Source organism: Aythya marila (genome assembly GCF_965140915.1).
Source record: "Aythya marila genome assembly, chromosome: Z".
In the NCBI taxonomy this organism is placed as follows: Eukaryota; Metazoa; Chordata; class Aves; order Anseriformes; family Anatidae; genus Aythya; species Aythya marila.
The window spans coordinates 61,848,260-61,868,248 of NC_139080.1; the positions used below are offsets into that span (position 1 = coordinate 61,848,260).

At 36.8% G+C, this 19,989-nt stretch overlaps 1 protein-coding gene across 1 annotated transcript in view; it reads left to right on the plus strand.

The window, feature by feature from the left end:
- CAMK4 (calcium/calmodulin dependent protein kinase IV) overlaps nt 1-19,989 on the plus strand; it is a 162,956-nt gene that overhangs the window by 73,364 nt on the left and 69,603 nt on the right. The window contains exons 3-4 of the mRNA XM_082784144.1: nt 13,298-13,360; nt 14,002-14,084. Of these exons, the coding sequence (XP_082640270.1) occupies nt 13,298-13,360; nt 14,002-14,084 (146 nt within the window). The remainder of the gene's footprint in view (nt 1-13,297; nt 13,361-14,001; nt 14,085-19,989) is intronic.

The following is a 19,989-nucleotide window of genomic DNA, read 5'->3' on the forward strand; positions in this document are numbered from 1 at the left end:
AGTCTGGCAGCTCCAGACTGTGAGCGCTGATCATTACTGTACTGTCCTTTAAAACAAAGTTTCTGAAATCATTACTTTTGTCTCAAGAGAACAGCTCAGACAAGAAACAAATGATCCTTTTGGACTGAAGTAGCATGCTGGGAATAGACAGTAAGAAACATAAAATGCTTATCAATGTTCTTTTTATTTAAGTAATAAGATTAATTTTTCATTTCACCTAATGCAGTCCTGTTTAAAAGCAAATAAAGGTTTTGGCAAGATGTACCAGTCAATTATGAGTACACATACTTGTGGAAAGACGTGAGTTTTTAGAAGCTTCTGTAATTGATATTAGTTCATCATCTAGGTGAACAAAACTTAGTTCAAGAAACCTTTATAGTTCTTACTCTTGAAATTTCTGACTGCCAGAGTTAGGAAATGAATTAATACCATACTTCCAAAGTAGCTAAAATGCAACTGTTAGAAGAGGTAAAGAAGCCAAAAGAAAAGTTGATACATCTATTAGCAGGGAAAACAAAACAAAACAAAAAAACTCTGATATAATGTACACAAAATTAAATGTGGAATTGTTCATAAGAGATATAAAAAGAAATAAACTTAAAAGCCTACATCTATGGGCAGTGAATTAATGTGCTAAACTGTTGTCTTTGATTTGCTTAAATGCCTTATTCAAACTTTATGCTGTTAGTCTTCTGAGCTTAACTGAAACATAAGGTTGTATTATCTACTCATTTTTCAATCTCCTGTGTTTAGCAGATTTCTTTCTTTTTGTAAAGGTTGTAGATGTAAATAATTGAATCATATTCATTGAATACCTTTATAAGAAAATCCATTTCAAGCAGGGAAAAAAAAAAAAAAAAAAAAAAAAAAAAAAAAAGCAGATTCGTACAGTGCTTCAGAAAAAAAATATAATCATCAAATGAGGTAAGTACAGAGATGAACTTACAAACTTCCAGTTGCAAATATGAGGTCAGTTTGCTTTTCACTATGCACTTCTGCAAAGGTGACTCAGTATTTGCTTAAGAAAAATGAAGTATCTTTAGGATACATTTTACAAACATGATTGTTACTACTCTATGCAGGGACTAAGAATTACATGAGATTTGTAATCAATCATTCTGAAACAGTTGTTGTATACAGTATATATCATACGGATCATACTGGAAGAACACTGGATTCATGAAGGGAGTAAAATGTGCTATTTATAGAGTAAAACCTCTACTCTGCAGACCTTTGCCTCTTTCTGGTGTGTTCTGAGGAAGCTAGGCAACATTTGAACCAAGGTCCTGCCTGGAGATCGTCTTGTTATTTGAGCAGGTAAATAAATGCCTTCCAAGAAATTAGGTCCACCTCTGCCTTTAAATTTCCTGCTGTGGTCTGGATGAGTTGCTTAAAAAATATTAGTGAGTGTCACCATGAAGAAAACAGATGGCCTCTGCTCTGTCATTTTGCAAATCGAAACATGGAGGGCCTGCCATCTTTTTAGATGTACCTCTTTTTAGATGTACATCTTTTTAGATGTGTTAACAACTGTAACAGAAGTAATTTGGGAGCTGTCACTGCAGGAAAGCAACACACTCAGGAAAGGGATTCTGAGTCAGGTTGCCTGGAGCTTGGGTCCTTCTGTACTCCAAGCTCAGCCTGCGCTGTTGACCAAGTTATTTACTGCTTTTGTTTCAGCTTTGTCATTCATAACATGGAGATAATATTTATTTGATTTGTTTAATAGTAGTGTTTTGTAAGATTGCCTGGATATTATTTGTAGGTTTTAACTGATATATACTGCCCCATAAAATGGGTTAAGTATTATGAAATTGTAGGTGTTCTGTGTCTCAGCCAATGAGGCAACTGAATAAGTGAGACTATTTTGGAGAACTTTAATTTTATTTATTTATTTTTTTTCATATGTTGGCATCCTCCTTCACAGGGTTTGTGATACTTAGCTACTACTTCCCAGGCATTTACTTAAAATATGTTTTTTTGTTTGTTTGTTTTTGTTTTTGTTTTGTTTTTTAATGAAGCAACATTCTTCTTGAAGACTGGTTGATGTTGTTCAGGCACATAAAGTTCTCAGATCAGAAACACAGCAACAGTTTGCAAGATACATGTTGGCAATGGCTATGCTGGAATTGGTCTAATTATACTAATCAGACAATTTGAGAACAATAAATACTTTATGTCTGTGGAGCAGAAAGGAGTGTCAACAAATGTAAAGGTAACAAGCTTCCCTCCTGCATAAGTGGGGTTGGTTTTCAAGTGTTATATATGTATACATAATATACATATATATGTTATAAACTTATTTATTCCCAGCTGTACAGACATTATCGTGGGCTGGGCTTTTTATTCTGAGTTGCAGTGAATTGGTGGTATTAAGTCATACTCAAGAGGCTTGTGCAAATATCACATTTGTTTTCCTGGAAGAGTGCTGCTTTTGGTTGAACCTTTCCAATTGACTGAGATGGCAAGTGCCACAGGTGTTTACTCTGAAAAATGGGTTTAGGGACTGTGTGTCACTCGTGCAGATTGCCAGAGTTAGTAAATAGGACTTTTGTAGAAAAAGCTCCTATGTCTGTGTCTATAAAATGAAAATATCTAACTGCTGCCATGTGACCTTACAGAAGCCTCCATATTTCCCTGCCACCATGTTTCTCCATTGCTGTAGACTGTACATATTGATGAAACCTGTATATATTGGTCCGGTGATGCAGTAATAATCAGCAGCCTTTCTGTACTGGCATCTGAGAAGAACAGAAATTTAGCTGAGAAAACCAGTCCACAGAAAAAGTGAGAGACTGACATAATATTCTAATTTGTCTGAAGTGCTATGGCAGTATTTTATTTTATTTTATTTTATTTTATTTTATTTTATTTTATTTTATTTTATTTTATTTTATTTTATTTTATTTGTCCAGGTTGGAAATGTTTACAATATGTATTTACATACATATGCATATTTAAAATCTAAAATTTTCCTCTCAGAGCTGATATTTTCCATTAATAAAATCATTTAAAACAAAATTCAATTTTAGATTTATGCATATACATATATTATAATATATTATATATATCTTAAATACATATATATATAATATATATATATCAGTATTGAGGTATTCAAGTCATTTTGATTTACAGTCTTTTTGAGAAAATTATTACTTGAAGTGTATTTAGTATTGCAAAGATCCAACTCCTGTGAATCTCTAAGCAGTATTATCAGGAATATCAACCTGCAGAAATTTAGATAGTGTCTTCAAGAATACATAACAATCATAGTGTTTTTAGCTGTTTGCACCCTAATAAAACAATAGTGCTACAAGAAGAGAGAGCATGATAAATAATTGTAGATTTCTGACTTGAGTGGCAAATACAGTAGGATCAGAATTTGAATGTAAATGTATGAGAAAATACTGAGTCAGAAGAACTCTGTGTCATGGCTTTCAAGAATTTGTGAGAAAGGTCTTAATGTCTGCAGAGGAGAGTCCTGTTTCCTACAAATGAGAAGACAAAAATCTGTTTATCAGAACTCTAGGAAAACTATTCATGTCACCATTATAGCCTATTTCAGCTATTATTTGGGGGCCATTGCTGTGTTCTAGCTGCAGCACCACAGTGAACTTGGTAGTTTTTTCATATTTTATGGATGGCAGACACTTGAGGAGCTGAGACTAGGAACTGGATCTGTAACAGATTTGTATCCAGGCAATTAGTAAGATAGTGCATAAAGCAGCAATGACTACATCCTGCATGCTTTTCTTCACAGATAAAATCCATGGAGATAAGGCAGGCATGTGCAAACCTTTGGTTAAGGCTTCTTTTCCCTTATTTTGTTGTTTTACATTAGCTTTTAGAATGAAGAGTGCCAGCACAAAGGGCTGAAGAGAGAAAGGAGTGGAGTATTAGATCTCAGCTTTTCTCAAACTCTGGTGAAAGGAGCGCTCTGTAGAAATTGGGGTTCATAGTTCAAAGCCTTTCAGATCTCTACGTTATTCTTTTCAAAGGTGTAATGAGGATTTAAGGTGATGGTGGTGCCAGTGCTCTTCTGTATTGCAACTCCATAATGAAACACTTTTGCAGGTCTGTGGAACTCTTTAGCATCCTTCACCACATTAGAGGTGTAAACCATATCAGAAGAATGCCATTATCAGCTGTAAGCTTTCCTATGTTCCATCTTTCATGTTAAAACGATGCTGGGAGGCAGAAATGAAAGAATGCGCAACTCTGCAAGTGTTTCATAAAAGTTTCTTGTTCTTTTGAACTCTTCATTTTATTTGTTGTTGGTGATGTATTCAATGTGGAAATGTCCATAGTGTTTGTGGATGCCATGTCTGCCATGTAACTTGTGTGTTACAAGCCAGATTTTCTCTCTCCTGTGTCATGGATGTGTGAAATTTGTTCAAAGAGAGACAGCTACTGCTGAGCATCATGCAGAACCTGCCCTTCCTATGATTATGAGAGAATGGTCAGAGTATTGCAGTTATAATGGAGACTTCAAAAAATTTGTTTGTAGGTCCCGTTTAGTTTCTCATCCTAGAGTAGCTGGACCTCACCAAAAGCTGATTGAGCCACAGATTTTACCTGCAGTAACAGAAGAGTATAAGAGGTCCTCAGGATTTGTTATTCTATGTAGGTACCAAAATTGATCCCCAAATAGCACTTTATGAATCAGAGATATCTTGTAGCTCTGATTCTACGTGATTTGCCAAATCTGCATGTGAATTTGATGGCAGTAAGGGGAGAGAGAGAGAGGTGAGTCTACTGAAATTCAAATATCCATCTGGTCTAGTTCAAGCTCACGTTCAAGCTCTAGTTCAAGCTCTAGTTCAAGTTTATATCAGCCTCCTCCTCAGCATCTCCCTCACTGACTCCTAAAATGAATAAAGAATCAGGGACTCCAGATTAAATATGGAAGGCACCCTGCAGCACTTTTGTGCAGAATTCACATGTTGGGATTTAGTCTAAGCTGATCTTCTGTCTGATCTGCTGGAGAGGAAGGTCACTGTACATTCCTGCTGCTCTCAGCCAGCTCAGTTGCTTCTCCTTTTTTTTCAGCATGGCTCGTAGATCCTGGCAGAGGAGGCAAACTAGTGTGCCTGTCGTTAATGTAGTTGAGATATCCTCCATAAGGACTGAAGAAATGTAGAGGCAGAAACAGTCCTGTAAGTTCTGATGATATTTGTTGACACTTAGCACTAAGAAGAAACTCAGTTTACAGTTTCTAATCTATGAACTGGGCTCTTTAAGTTAGTTGTATGGTCATGCTTTCAGATGTCTATCTACTTGTCTTAATTATCTCACCATCTCTACATGCTTCTCTGGTTCCCCTTCCAATTGTATCAAACATTTTTCATTCTCAATCCCTAAAAGCTGCCACAAGGGATTTTTTCTCCCTTTGAAGATATACCAGTTTTATGTGCTATTCAGATTATAAAATGTATAATCTGTAAATTATAGGGAGTTCTGGGGACATGGAGTCATTTATTTGGTTATATCTATGGTCAAATAATACAGAAGTGACTTTGTGACTTCAGGACCCCTCATTGGTGTTTGGGGCTGATCTGCCAGAAGGCTTGTCTAGCATCAGGAGACTGCAAGTCTGCTAGTTCAGGTGCCATTTAAGCAGCAGGTCCAGAGGTTCAGGGCATTTTATCAGGGATTACACACAAGACTTTATCTTTACCTGAAGTTGTCAAGATTTCTTCTTTCCTGACGTATGTTGAACAAAATATTCTTGTTTGATCAGCAGACTCACAACCAGGCCTTACAAAATGAAGTGTTAGAGCGTGTATTTGATTACACAGAATAATTTGGTATCTGTGATGGAGATTACAATACTAATGGTAGTCTTTATGCATCAGAGCTTCACTGGACTGAACTGAAGTTTCACATCCATCTGTGAGTGTGAGTTAATGCAGAGAACAGTGTGTACATTAGCTTAATATTTCTGTGCAATTTCTTAAATTGCAGTAGGCATCACACTTGGCTAATAATGTAAGTAAGTATAATATATTCCAGATCTTTCTCATGCATTTGAGGACTCCTAAGAAATTAGAATAGCTTTAAGATAAAATGTACTTGATGAGAGGAAGATGATAGGAAATGTTCTATCTCATATAAGATACAATATTCTGTCTCTAATAGCTCTCAGTTTCTAGGGGACTTCTATTATATGGCAATACAGTTTATTTATTTGGAGTCGTGGTGTGAATGTGAAGCCTTTTACAGAATGCCAGATGTCTAAAATTGGTTACATTACTTAAAGTAAAAGTTAAATTAATAAATTTTAACTGGGAAGAGACGTAATTTTGGGGTTTGTAGCCGTATAAATGAAATGAGAAGAATGGGCAAGGAAATGGCAAGTACAATTTGCTACATAATCCCATAAATGTGACTATTTTAAACTGGAAAAAAAATGTAATTACCTTTGATTTACACATTGTTCTTCTGCTTTAAATGTCTTCCCTGACCCAGCTTTGGGAACTCTAGCAATAGCAGTGACACACTATAAACAGTGAATAGGTGAAATGAGCAGCTCATGAATACCTAATAGCTTGAAATTTGTTTGCATAAATGGTTCAACATTTATCAAACATATTTGAGGAAATCTGTGTAAAAATGAGTCAAGAGCAGAAATAACAACCAAATTAGTCAGATAGTTAGAATACAACATTCAATAAGGCCTGTTCTAATGAACATGTAACTTGTATTGAACTTGTACAGATAATGTGTTATTGCAAATCACCTCTGTTCAAGCCACAGGAACTTTGTGATTCACCCTTTTGTGATGCCATTAAGTTAATGTGGATGAGCAGTAGGACACCCTTCACAAAAGTCTGTATGTTTTTGGAGAATATGGCAATATGACCTGCATCTGGCCAGCTTTACCATTAAAATCTTATATTACAAAGTGCAGGGGCTATTAATCAGGTAAATCAGCATTTGCTTTATTATGCTTAAATATATACAACCCCACAAATCATCTTTATCCATGTGATGGTTTGCAAACAAAATATCGAGTGCTTTTTGACAAATGCAAGTGTTGCTCCCTTGATGGAAAAATTTATATGTAACGGTTTAACAGTATTATCATATACAGATACTACTTTTCTCCTTCATTTTTTAAAAAGCATATGTTTGTACAAGCCCATCTGATCTGTATTTGCAGCCAGCCAGTTTGCATGTGCAAGCAGACTTTTAGGCACTTCACAGGACTAATGCAGACATATTAATGTAACTTGCAGTTCCATGCAAGCATGTACAATCTGAAGTGTATGTATCCATTGAAGTATTGTAGATGCAAATTAGAAGTGTGGTCCCATGCCTAAATACAGAAAATATTTGCTTTAATAAGGAGTGGTCTGTTTTCTTTACACTAATAATACTAGTTGATTTATGGAGGCTTAAAAAAATTTGTCAGCAACCTACAAAATGAAAACTCCCTGCTGAGTTTATAGAACATACTGCAGGGCTGTGCAATTACTGCTGTGCTTTATTGTTTGATGCGTTCTTCAGGGACCTCATGTTCAGCTTGAATAGAGATAGAGCTGGAAAAGTCTGCTAAGCTTAAAATACACACACACACACAAAACAAACCTTTTTGAACCTTTTTTTATTATTTAAAGATAATATTAGTGCATTATGAGTACAAAGGTTGCTACCTAATGAAAAGAGAGCTGCTGACATTGCTGGGAAGGTCAAGCAATACCCCACTCAAAACAACCCCTAAAACACGGGAGGAATTCTTTATTGCAAAAACTCATGTTTTCCTCTGAAAAAGGACACACAAAGAATCAAATCACCTGAAATAGGTGTTAAATAAATTCCCTAATTCAAACAAAGAAGTATCTTTTTGTTCAGAAGGTTCAGCTTTTTTTAACTCCACTTTTACACCCACTCCACTGCTATACTGGTACAAAGTAACACCAGACTAACCTAAAGAAATAGATGGGAACACATAAAAAGCACCTATTTTCATCTGCTATGGGATTTACAGCCATGACGCTTCTTGTGTTCCCTGAGACTTTTTATTACTTATGGTGAAGGATGACATCTTTATCTTGAATTGATACGTAAGCCAGCTCAGATGGATGTTTTACATGGCACTAACCAGCTTTGCACAGATGAAAAGGCAGACTCAAAAGTCATCTTTAGAGTGTTTTAATATTTGTTGTGACTGAAAGGCTTCCTGAGAAGACATTCTGTGTATGAGCTGGGCAGAAACTATAATTTCTGGACATTCTGAAATTAAAAAACAAAACCTAAAACTAAATAGAAAATACGTAGTTTGAATCTTCTTGTGAATATTTATTTAAATTCATGCTCAGAAACTCATTTCACTTTGTCTTAAAACTTTTCAAGAGAGGCTGGGTAACCCAGTGGCCCTTCGCATACTCATGACAGTTGGGAACAGATCTGTAGACTAGCAGAGATCCAGCATCTCTGCTTGCAGGTAGTTTATGTGGTCATACTTTTTAACAAGTAAATAAAATAATGGCAAAATTAAAAAGAGTAGTTAGCAATTGACACCATGAAGTACAGAAAGGTCTAGGCTGCAGAGGAGTTCCTCTAACTGAGATGAAAATAAAAATTGTTTCTTAGAAGCACTTTTTGGCAGAGAGTTGTGGTAAGCCAATAATAATTTGCAGCATGCTCTCTGTAAATGTAAGGAAGTACGTGTTCAGAGGCTGAACCATTGGTTCAATAAAGTATTCATTTGCTCCACTTAGAGGTGTTCATGTGAGTCAATAACTGACTGGGATATTTAATAAGGAGCTGTGCAGAGCTGTGCTGAACAGCCTCAGTAAGGTGGGCTGTGCTGTGAAGCTCCTCAAAAGCTGCTTTGTGCCACTTGCCAGGGCACAGCATTCTCACCTGATGTGCCTGGTGGCCACATCTGGCCAGATGTGTCCCTCTGTGTCTGTAGGGCCCTGGGAAAGGAGGACAGAAAAGTACAGGCTTGTAGAATGAGGAATTCACTCTGCTTCTTGCTATCTACTAAGTTTGAGGGGCCTTTACTTCTGTTGGCCACTTGTGTTTTCAGGATGATGTATGTACCTTACTGCAAGGAAGCAGTTAGACTAACCTCTTCACAGTAACAGTTTGTTTTATTTTGTGTTTGATTTAATTCAGATAGAAGCAACACGTTCACATCTCAGGGGTTTATAGCATCACTCAGCCTCACCATCTCAGGATGTGGAAACACAGAAGAATCTCAGCTTTCATTAAGAATTTTTACAGCCCTTTCCCTTGCCAAAATAGTCTGAAATTTATAAACCAGAAATAGACTGATTGTAAACCAAACTCCATTGAGTGACCAGGATCATCTTTTGAAGATGCAGTGCTTTTAGACATACATCTGTAAGACAGATGAATGCCTAGATCTAGAAAAGTGAAGCAATTGGATAGACAAAATACTAACACATTCAGGAATAATTACATCCTTAAGTAAATGTTTTAATATAAAGTGGGTGGATAATTTCACTGATCTACACTGATAAATGCTGTCCTGACTCTGTCTTTGTTGAAGGAAATACCCTACTAATGCTGTTAACCCTGTGTCTGTCTGTAATCAGGACATGGGAGTTCAGGTTTGAGTGCACGCAGCATGCTGCCATTCATCTAGGGGCCACATCCAAAAGCACAGCAAAGCCACAACCTGCAGTGGCGGCAGTGCGGAGAGCCATTTCTGTTAAATGCACTGGATTCTTGGATGCCTCCTGCTCCTAAATTCAGTTTTTGGATCTTTGCTGCTGTAGGTACTTTAGCTAGTTATATGAAAGCCAGTGTGCAGACACTTACCTGTGCTGCAGTCATGGCTCCTGATGCACTTTACTGACAGAGGTGTACCACTGCAAGCCACAGAACAAGGCAGTGCTTTGTTACACCTGCAAGTAGTTCTTGCTGGTTTGCTGCATGTTAGCACTTCATTTGAGTGTCTTCACAGGACAGCTGTGGAAACATATAAATGGAAGTTTTAGTCATTAACAGTTTGTTTTGATTTTCTTGTCCATGGGCAGTGGAAACTCAGTTCTTATGGTCAGCAGTGGAGAATAGATAAATAAGTGTTTCAAGATTGCCTGGAGAAGACCTTCTCAAACTGATGTAGATCCTCCAAGGAGAAATGCAGAAGCCTGCTTTACAGGCCTATCACAGCAAATGCTTTTTGACTGCTTGCAGTATGAAGTTAACAAACAGAAAATATAGCTCCATAAAATCACTCCACTGTTAAAATTACACAACCAGACAGACACACAACCAGGTAAAGAATTAAGATAGCTTTTTCAAGCAAATGAAAAATAAGCATGCAAACAGAAATTAAGTAATAAAATGAAATTATTAATACTAAGACTAAAATACTAATGAAATATTTGATTAGAAGCACACTCTAGTCTGTTTAACATAAATTAAAAACAAAGAATAAAGAAAGCTTGTAGAAGAGTAATCAATAAACTAATAGAACTGGGACCCATTTGAAAGGTAGCATGTGATTGTTTTTTCTCTTAACAAATAGACGACTTCCGCTGACTTTATTATTCTTGACTGTGATATAATTGCATAGGTCTCACTGACAATGCTGTGAGTAACTTTTATTTAAGGAAAGCTATCTAACAATTAGTTGTTAGATAATGTGCTAGATTCCTAAATTATGTCCAGAAAGGAAGAGGCAAAAATAAATGGTTTCACAACCTCATTTTTCTAAGGTATTACATCTGAACATCTGCACAAACATTTGTGGTAAAAGAGTATTCTGGCTAAACTATCCAAATTTTAAAAATTTGTTGCTCTAGCAAAATATGCTAGAGTGAACTGCCTGGCTGTCACCCTGTCAGATCACTTCTGTCAAGAATATTTGTAGCTGAATTGTTGATATTCCTGATGAAACTGCAAATAGGCCAACTCTGACACTGATTTAGGTACATATATTTTCTTGGAATGAGCTGCAACAAGATGGGTTTTGATATAACTCTGTACTTTCTATACTTAGGAGGATGTGAGAATGCAACAAGTTAAAAAACAGGAGGTTCCCTATAGTAGAATGTTGTGGCTAAATATGCTGCTGCTTTTACTCTAAAACTATTTATATCACTTACACATGAACACTTCTCATGTAAAAAATACCCCAATAGACATTTTCTTGTGTGCTTTTAAATATTTAATACTCCTAAGCATGTGTATGTGACTTTATTTGCCATTGCAACCCAGCATCTTGATTTTTTAGGTACCTTTTTCTCATTCTATCACCTGAAGAAGCATTAGAAAAACAGTATGCGTGCCAGGTCAGGAGCTGTATCACAGAGGGACCTGCCTATCTGAAACTGAGCCTCAAGTTACTTTTTCACTTAATTTGTTGCCACCAGTGAGTTGAGAGGGGGCCTTTGTCATTTGTCAGTAGTATCTACTTAGTACTAAAAGAAATATATTTCGGATTTGGGCAGACTCTTACATTCTCATTGCCAGGCATACATGATGGGTGAACATTTTCAGAACTGGAGAAAACAAACTGCAGATTGTTCAGTTTGTACGGGAGCCTTGAAGGGGGTGAGTTGCTCAGTCTAAGCAGCAGCTGTCCCTGCGATACAGCACATTAATTTTTCTGATCCAGTCTGAGGTGCCAAGCCTATAAAAAGATCCCAGGCATGTATTATTACTCCCAGGATCACCACAGCCTCCAAGTCCCAGCTATGCAACTGCACCAGTGACAGAGAGGCAAAGGAATGTGCTGATGCATGTTCATCTTATCACAAGAAGGTTTAGCTATTGACCCTGCTCTTTATCTCCCATTAGGTATTCAGGGAAAGGAGTGTTTTATTCCTCTTTAATTTTTGTTTTCTGCTGCTTGTTCTCTGATGCATCAAACCTGTTCAAAGTTGGTTTTTGCTTCCTGTCAGAGCTACTAAAAGCAGGTAAATGTCAAGGAGTTTCAAGAAGTCCCTCAGGGCTCTATATCTCTACTGCTTTACACAACTGACAAACCACTGCAGCACTGCTGTCCTGGAATTGTTCCTGACTTACACTCACACAGGGAGAATCAAATTCTGCTTGTTCTGTAGTTCTGAGTGTGACTGATACTTGTATTTTGTCATTGCTGGGAAAAATTAGGTACAGAGAAGAGCTTCTTGTCTTTCAGGTTGTAAAGAAGGGATCATTTTTTAAGCAAGTCTTCTTCATTAAGAATTTGAAGATATGTCCCTTCTAAAGATTTATATAGTATAACCGTTCATCTATGAACAACTGTGTAAAACAAATGAACAACAAAAACAAAAATAAATGTTTGATGAAAAGCCTCTGCTAAAAACAAACAAACAAAAAAATCTGGTTGACTTCATTTGTGTCATCAATTTGGAAAAAGCTCATAACCCCTGAGATGAAGACTGATGTAGAAGAAAAATGTTTATAATTTTCATTGTTGTAGAATTCCTCTTGATTTTGAGAAAATATTTGCAACCAAGAGAGTTTTCTTCTCCTCCCCCCCCCCCCGCACCCCCACATAAATGTATTGATTACGCTAGTAACATAAAAAGCATGCTTAATTTGCTTATGAGCATTTTTCTTGCTTGCTTAAGCATTCAAGTTCAGGGTGATCAACAGTTATCTCTCCTGACTGAAATACTGCCCATGTCTGCATTTCTTGTGAGAAATGACCAATTTCCCCCAAGAGGGCATAGAGTGGTTGTGCCTGGATCATAAAAGCCAGCAATTTGAGAAGGGAAAGAAAGGGTAAAGCTAATCCTCTCAGAGTTTAATCAAAGGGATAGTCTTTGCGTAAGTAGACCTTTCTGTCAGATATGTCTGAAGCAAGTTGAAGTTAAGCCTTATACCTTGCTTCCGTCTGACCTTTGCATTGCTTTTTTGTCCTAAGCAGCATGTTACACTGCTTTGATGTGCTCATCCTACCTGCAGAAAACTATGTAAGTGCAGCTGGTGATCAGAGTGTGTTGAAAGGAAGCTATTCTGGCAAAAACTAGAGAGTAGCAGTACACAAGGGCAGAGCTTGAATAAAAATAGGAATTCATGCAGCTTTCTCTGATACCTTCTCTATAGTCTACTTCGTGCATGACTTATATGTACATTTGTCATCATTTTGCTAGACAGATATGTTTTTCTGTTATAGTATCTGTCTTGTGATGATGGAAGACTGTTCTTTACAGTATACTTGATTTGCGTACCTTGCATCATTGTTTTCTCCCAAGAGATTTAGAATGGCTGTTCATACATCTTTTTCTGTGATACAACTGGAAGTTTCTATAGTGAACAGAGAAATCAACTATTCACCTTTTTCCTCCCTGCTTTTAACCAGGTAGACAAGAAAATTGTCCGCACAGAAATTGGAGTGCTTCTTCGCCTTTCACATCCCAACATCGTAAGTTCAGCTATGTTCCAATCCATTCCTTTTTAAAAAATAAAAAAATAAGAATGCCTGTATTCCCAAGAGCTCCGCATGGACTACTGTGGTTCACCTATATAGATTTGTGAGAGTCTTAGATTAAAGCTTTGGTTTCTTCTCATGTGCTCATTAGCAATTCATTATGCAAGACTGTTGAATTATACTTTAAAGTAAATTATTGATGTTCTTACAGAGTTCAGTCAGAAACTGTGCAAAAAGAGCTCTGTAAAGGATAGGAGAAATTTGGCATTTTCAGTCTTTGGGGAGACTTCAGCTTACTCTGAAAGATTTACAGAGAGTTATTGACGAACGCTAAAGAAAGTAGATTCTAAAATTCTTGTATTACATAGAGGTTGCAGAAAGATTTATAGCAATGAGCAACAAAAAGGGGAATGTAAAGGGAGTAAAGCCAGAAAAATAAATAAATAAATAAATAAAAAGTATGAGAGAATGTGTATAATAATGTGCTGAACTGCAAAGTAAATGAGACACCAACTTCAGCTGGTATCATCCTCTGCTTTACTGTCTAGAGTCTGTGTCTTTCTGTTGGCCCCATGATATGCCAAACAAGAAGACAAATACAAAAATGAATCCTTTTTTTTTTTTTTTTTTACCAGATAAAACTGAAGGAGATATTTGAGACCCCTACCGAAATCAGCCTTGTTCTGGAATTGGTCACAGGTGGAGAACTATTTGACAGGTAAGTTGTCTGTACAAACCTCACTCTGTACCTCCCTCTGGGAAGTTATAGACCAGGTTTTTGCTCTGCACATAGTCCATGTGTCAGTAATTACTGGAATTATTTAATCAACATATGATTTATTCACACGAGTAAATATTTGCAAGAACTAATTGCAAAAACATATTTGGAAATGTGATTATCAGGATTTTGTTTTGGAAATGTTACATGCCTAGAGAATGGAAGAAATTGTCAGTAAGTTCTGAAGAGCATATGCAGTGCAAGAAAGGTGTTCAGCAGGTGTTTAGTATTAAAGCATGCTGAAACAGACAAAAGGCAGGGAAAACTGGTAAAATCACATTGACAGGTCATCATAAAATGTGGTAGGTGGCAATCAGCCAGCCAGGAGGATCGTGTTATGTCAGATAAAAAGTTGATAAGCAGAATAGCAAAAAAGAAATATTACTTGATAGTCATTCTATTTATAAAACCTCTCCTTTTGCTACAATGGTTCTGCAAGACAGCTATTGAGTCTGAAAGTAATTTGTTCATGGTGCTGCACATCCTTGTGGAGTATACGCACATACTTAATGTTAAAAAAAAATCTATGATAGTGTTGTGACGATACTCTGCTGTTGTAGATTTGATGTTTGTTGTTGTTGTTGTTTGTTTTGTTGTTGTTGTTTTTTGTTTGTTTGTTTTAGAGCAAGAGAAAATATGAAAAGCACTTTATACTGGTTTGAGTAAATCAGTTAGTTCACTGAAGTTAGATTACAGAAAGTACAGGAAGGTACTGTGCCTTCAAACTCATGCAAGGACAGGCAATTTAATCTTCCTTCTTTGTTATTAAAGTTTAATATTTTAGAGGACTGTTATATAAAGCATGCATTGAAGACACAGTCTGAAGGGTTCTTTGACTGAGAAAACAAAAGCATACTCTTCTGTATACTGTGTTCATAGCTACAGCCTTGAGATGAACTACTTCTGAAATATAATAACAAAAACAACTCCTCTTGTAATGTCTGTGGTTCAACAGAAGAAAGGTGCGTGGTCTCTCAATAGTTAGTCAAAGCAATCAGGACAGATGTGCTACAAGTTAAACAACCAATAAGCACCAAGCTATACAGGACCCTGTGCAAGATGACTTACCTTTCACATAGCCTTTTGTATATCTACATGGCTTCAGATTAGGCATTTTTTCAGAAGGTTGAGATACTATACAGGAGTGTTTAATGAGAGTTTGCAAAGGGAAGAACACAACTAGGCCAGTAAAATATTTACTTTCTGAGCATCAACTATGTGTGTGATAGAAGAATCATAGAGTCATGGAACAGTTTGGGTTGGAAGGGACCTTCCAGACCATCCAGTTCCAAATCCTCTGCCACAGGCAGGGTCATCTTCCGCAAAACTGGGTTGCTCAAAGCCCCATACTGCCCAGCCTTATACACTTCTAAGGATGGGACACCCACAACTTCTCTGGGCAACCTGTCCTAGTGCCTCACCATCCTCTGGGCTAAATAACCCCAGCTCTCTCAGCCTGTCTTCATAGGAGAGGTGCTCCAGCCCTCTGATCATCCTCATGGCCCTCCTCTGGACTTCCACCAACAGACCCATGCCCTTCTTGTGCTGGGCACCCCAGAGCTGAATCATCTACTCCAGGTGGGCCTCACATGAGCAGAGTAGAGGGGGAGAACTGAAAAGACCACATGTGATCTGGGATGTGGCACTGTGTTACATGACAGAACTAGAATTCAATATTGGGACATTTTCAACATTCTGTCGTCTGTACTCAGGATATGATTATGGCATTTGAGTACTCAGGTTGATCTTTCACCAAAATCATATGCTTAGTGGCTTGGTTTACAAGCTGGGTTACAAGTTTACAAGTTTGGTTTGGTTTTACAGTTTGCTTACAAAAAGCTGCCTGGCATTGACTGAAGAGAGATGCTTACTAGAATTGCGGTGCCCCCTTGTGATGCTACAAATGAGAACTAATACTATGGAGCTCTTCTGAGTTAAGCCCCCTCCTTTTCTCCATATATAACAAAACTGGAAACTTTCGCAATGCAGTCTTATCTGGTATGTGATCTGGAAAAAAAAAATAAATAAAATTATTTTTAGCTGTTAAAATAGCAATTGAAGTATTACTTTGCTCTTCAAGCTTAGTCCAAAAAAAACCACCTCTAATAGAAATATGCAGCCAAGATGTTCTACTCTAATAACATGAATTAAATGGTAGCTGTCCCTTTCTTCTTTTTCAGCAGGGCTGAAGGGCTAACTCTTGTATTATGAGATACAGTGGCTGTCTTTTGAGTTTCACTGAAAATAAACTTCGCTTTCTTAGAATTCCCCTTTCATGCTTTACCTTTTCAATCTGTATATCTTTATATCAAGTATGAAAGATAACATCCTGAATATTCTGACATAGCAAGAAACTCAGTGCACTCCCTCCACTGTGCTTGCATGACTCCTGTCTCAGTCTAAAGCCAAACAGCTCTGGGAAATCTCCTGCTGGACAGTGAGGTTGTGTCAGATATGGATGGTAGACTTCACGAAGTCTCAAGAATCTCCCTTGTTTTTGAGACAAGACACTGTACAGAGAGCATGTGGGCAAGCAGGACTGTGATGTGGGCAGGGACCACCCCATGGGTTTGCAGGACCTTACGTGCTTGGTGGACAGCTATATGACTTTGTAAACCACCTGCTATACACAGACAGCAAAGTGACTTTTGAACTCTGAAGGAGCTGTCGTTTGGCCTCTTCCAAATTATCTGCTAGCGGATGATAGAACTGGATCAATTACACTGCTGTATCTGCTCTCCTTGCTATGAACACATTCATTGGTGTTACAGGTACTGCTCATTCTGATAACATTAAGATACTTTTTTTATTATCTGTTTTACTGCTTTCTGCCATTTGCCCATTCTTCTTTTACACAGTATTTGAGCTACAGGTGAGCAAATTTGTTCATACACTCTTTCCCCTTATCATAAAGGCAATTTTGAAAATACCCAAGTCAGATTCACTCTCTGGAATTGTACTACTTTTCCTGATGTTCTGCAGGTTTCATGCCACTCTAACACAAACTTCCTTCACCATATTTAGTATTTCTATCATATAATCCATGTTACTGCTTAAATAACCTATCATATGATGGTCAATTATGTTACCCCAAAGGCAATAAATTCAAACAAAAATGTCTGTTACACACCTAGCTAGTATAATTGGATCAAGTTGGTTTTGCTTGTATATTTAAAAGGCTGTTTCTCAGACTTCATAAGTCACATTGTAGGCCATATTCTGACATGCCATACACAATAAATACAACTGCACACCAAATTGGAGAAGTTTAAATAACAATACTTATTGCTAGTTCGCATGATGACTTTCATCACCCCAGTAAGTGAGCAGTAACAACGGTTGTGAAATAAAACAAACCAATGACCAAAACAGAGAGAACACCAGTAAGTCTAATAGGTGTAAATTAAGTGAGATTCTAGTTCATTCCTAAAGCTGTGTCTCCAGCCCAGTTCTGGCAGACATGCCTTTAAAATTGTTTGGCCTTCCTCTTTCTTTCCTGGGTGTTTGAAACAGCCATGCATGCTTGAAGAACATTTTAAACTATGGCATTGTGACAGAGTCCTGAAGGACAACTCTGATGCTTCTGAGCATCCTGGCCCTGTTATGTCTAACAGCACGTGGCTACGTTTCTTGCACTGCTGCAATATTGATGCCAGTCTTCACTGGTGCTGGGGCATGATCTCACTGAGAAAAACAGAAATCCAGATGTAACCCAGCTATTCAAATGCATGGTACACTGATTGCACTAACATTCGTCCTTGCTTTCTCTGTCTGCAAGACCAGTCTCTTAAGGACCTTTTTTCTACTACATTTGTGGGTAGGAAATTGCAGGGTGAGGAGAAAGTGTAGGGAAAAGATCAGTTTTCATCCCTCTATCATATCACCCTTCTCACCACATCTTCTTATGAAGTGTGTCACTGAGTTCAGACCATAGACACATCTCTTATATGAGAAGTCTGAGTGATGGAAAGAAATAATTAAATTGAGTTTTATTATTTTTTTGTATGACATTATATCGTGCATACAGAATAAAATGATAAACCCTGTGTGGATACTTTAAAAGGCAGATTTATAATCAAAAAGCTTTTCTCCATTTCACCTCTTCTCCATTTCAAAGGACAAAGATAATGGCAGAATTGATGGAATTAAGCCTCTAAATACTCTCAGACAGATAGAACTGAATTCAAGCTCAAATAAATTAAATTAAACATTTTAATATAAATTTAAGATGTCCATGGGAAAAAAAAAAAAAGAAAAAAAAAAAGTTAAATTCAGTAGTGGTCAGGGAATGTAGAATGACTTGACACCATAAAAATTGATGTCTTTTTCCTAGAAAAGATATTAGATTTGACTGTTTGATAGAACCAAATTGTTCACCAAGCTATTTTTTTAACACACTGATTAATAATCAGTAAGCTTTAGACTGTTGCAAGTTTGTTTACATATGTACTCAATCCTCTCATATTCTGTTAAAACCTTTGATTACTTTCATCACTTTTCTTTACAGTTCTTTTCTATAAAATAATGACCTAAGCTTGGTTCAGTTATATTTTTCTCTTGTCTCTTCCTTTTACCCTCCATCCCTTCATCGCTCTCTACTTAAATGTAATTGCTGGATACTTTGACTTTCTTTTCTATTGGATGTGTTTCATCAGATTCTTCGTCCCTTTGTTGATCTGTTTTTGCTTCTACCAATTAGCCTCTTTATTGTGACAGGCAGTAATAGGTCTTGCAGTTCAATGAAGTCTGGTATCTGTTTTTTATAAGCTACATTTTCTTGAAGTTGGTCTTTTCCATTCAGATTTTATTGATATGTATTGCCTTTCAGCTGAATCACTGATACATCACATTTACAAATATTAATTTCAGCAAAAGGCTCTACTTTAAATTAAAAGAAAAGAATAGCTTTACTTAAACGTAATTTTGCTCAAAATATGTGCAGATTGATAAGAATAGTTTTTGTTAGCCTATTTCTTTTTTGTGTTTGAAATGATTATGATAATCCATATGTTTTCTTTGTCTATACTTTGTCATCTTGACCACAGGCTCTTTTGTTTCTTTCTTCGTTTCATTAAGTACATCAACCATTGTCTAAAAGTACTGCCTATGGCCGACTACCTCTTGGTTCACTTTTCATTTCAGATTTCTTATAATTTCCTCTGAAACATAGATTTAAACTGATAGTACCTTCTTTTATGGTAGCATATATAGGAATTACTTTTTCTAAAGAACTTGCCTTTTTAAGAGATACTGAAATGATTGCCTCTTGTGAACAAAATTTCCTGAAGCCTTCTTGTTTCTGCATCTGGAAATTAGAATTGCTAAGGTACATGTAAAAGAATAAGAGAATTTACTGGTCCCAAAAGTATGGGTGTTTTATAAATCAGTGGCAGAGTAGTATCTTTTATTTGTTTCTGCTGCCTGGTCCCATTAAGTGGTGGCAATTTGTCTTCTGAGCATGAGTCACAGCAGTCCTTTGGATTCTATTTTACATAAGGAAGATAGAGCCTCTTCACTTTTTCAGGACTGTGAAAAAAAAGAAAAGAGGAAAAAAAAAAAAAGTCTGACTGGCTTCACCAAATGTGCCCTATTCTATGAAAAACAGAAGGCAACACACAAATTGGCTCTAGTAAAAGTGCTTACTGATGTCATAATAGCTCATTTAGTGTCTCTTGATTTCAGCTGTAGTAATGATAAAAAACAGTAATTTACAGAATAAAGAGGTGTGTGTTATGGCTCATTTGTAGGCTTTCTAATGTAATTTGATATTTCTTTCCTGTACAGAATTGTAATAATGCCTTTAGATTTGTTTACAGTCAGCACCTTATTCTCCATCACTAGCCAC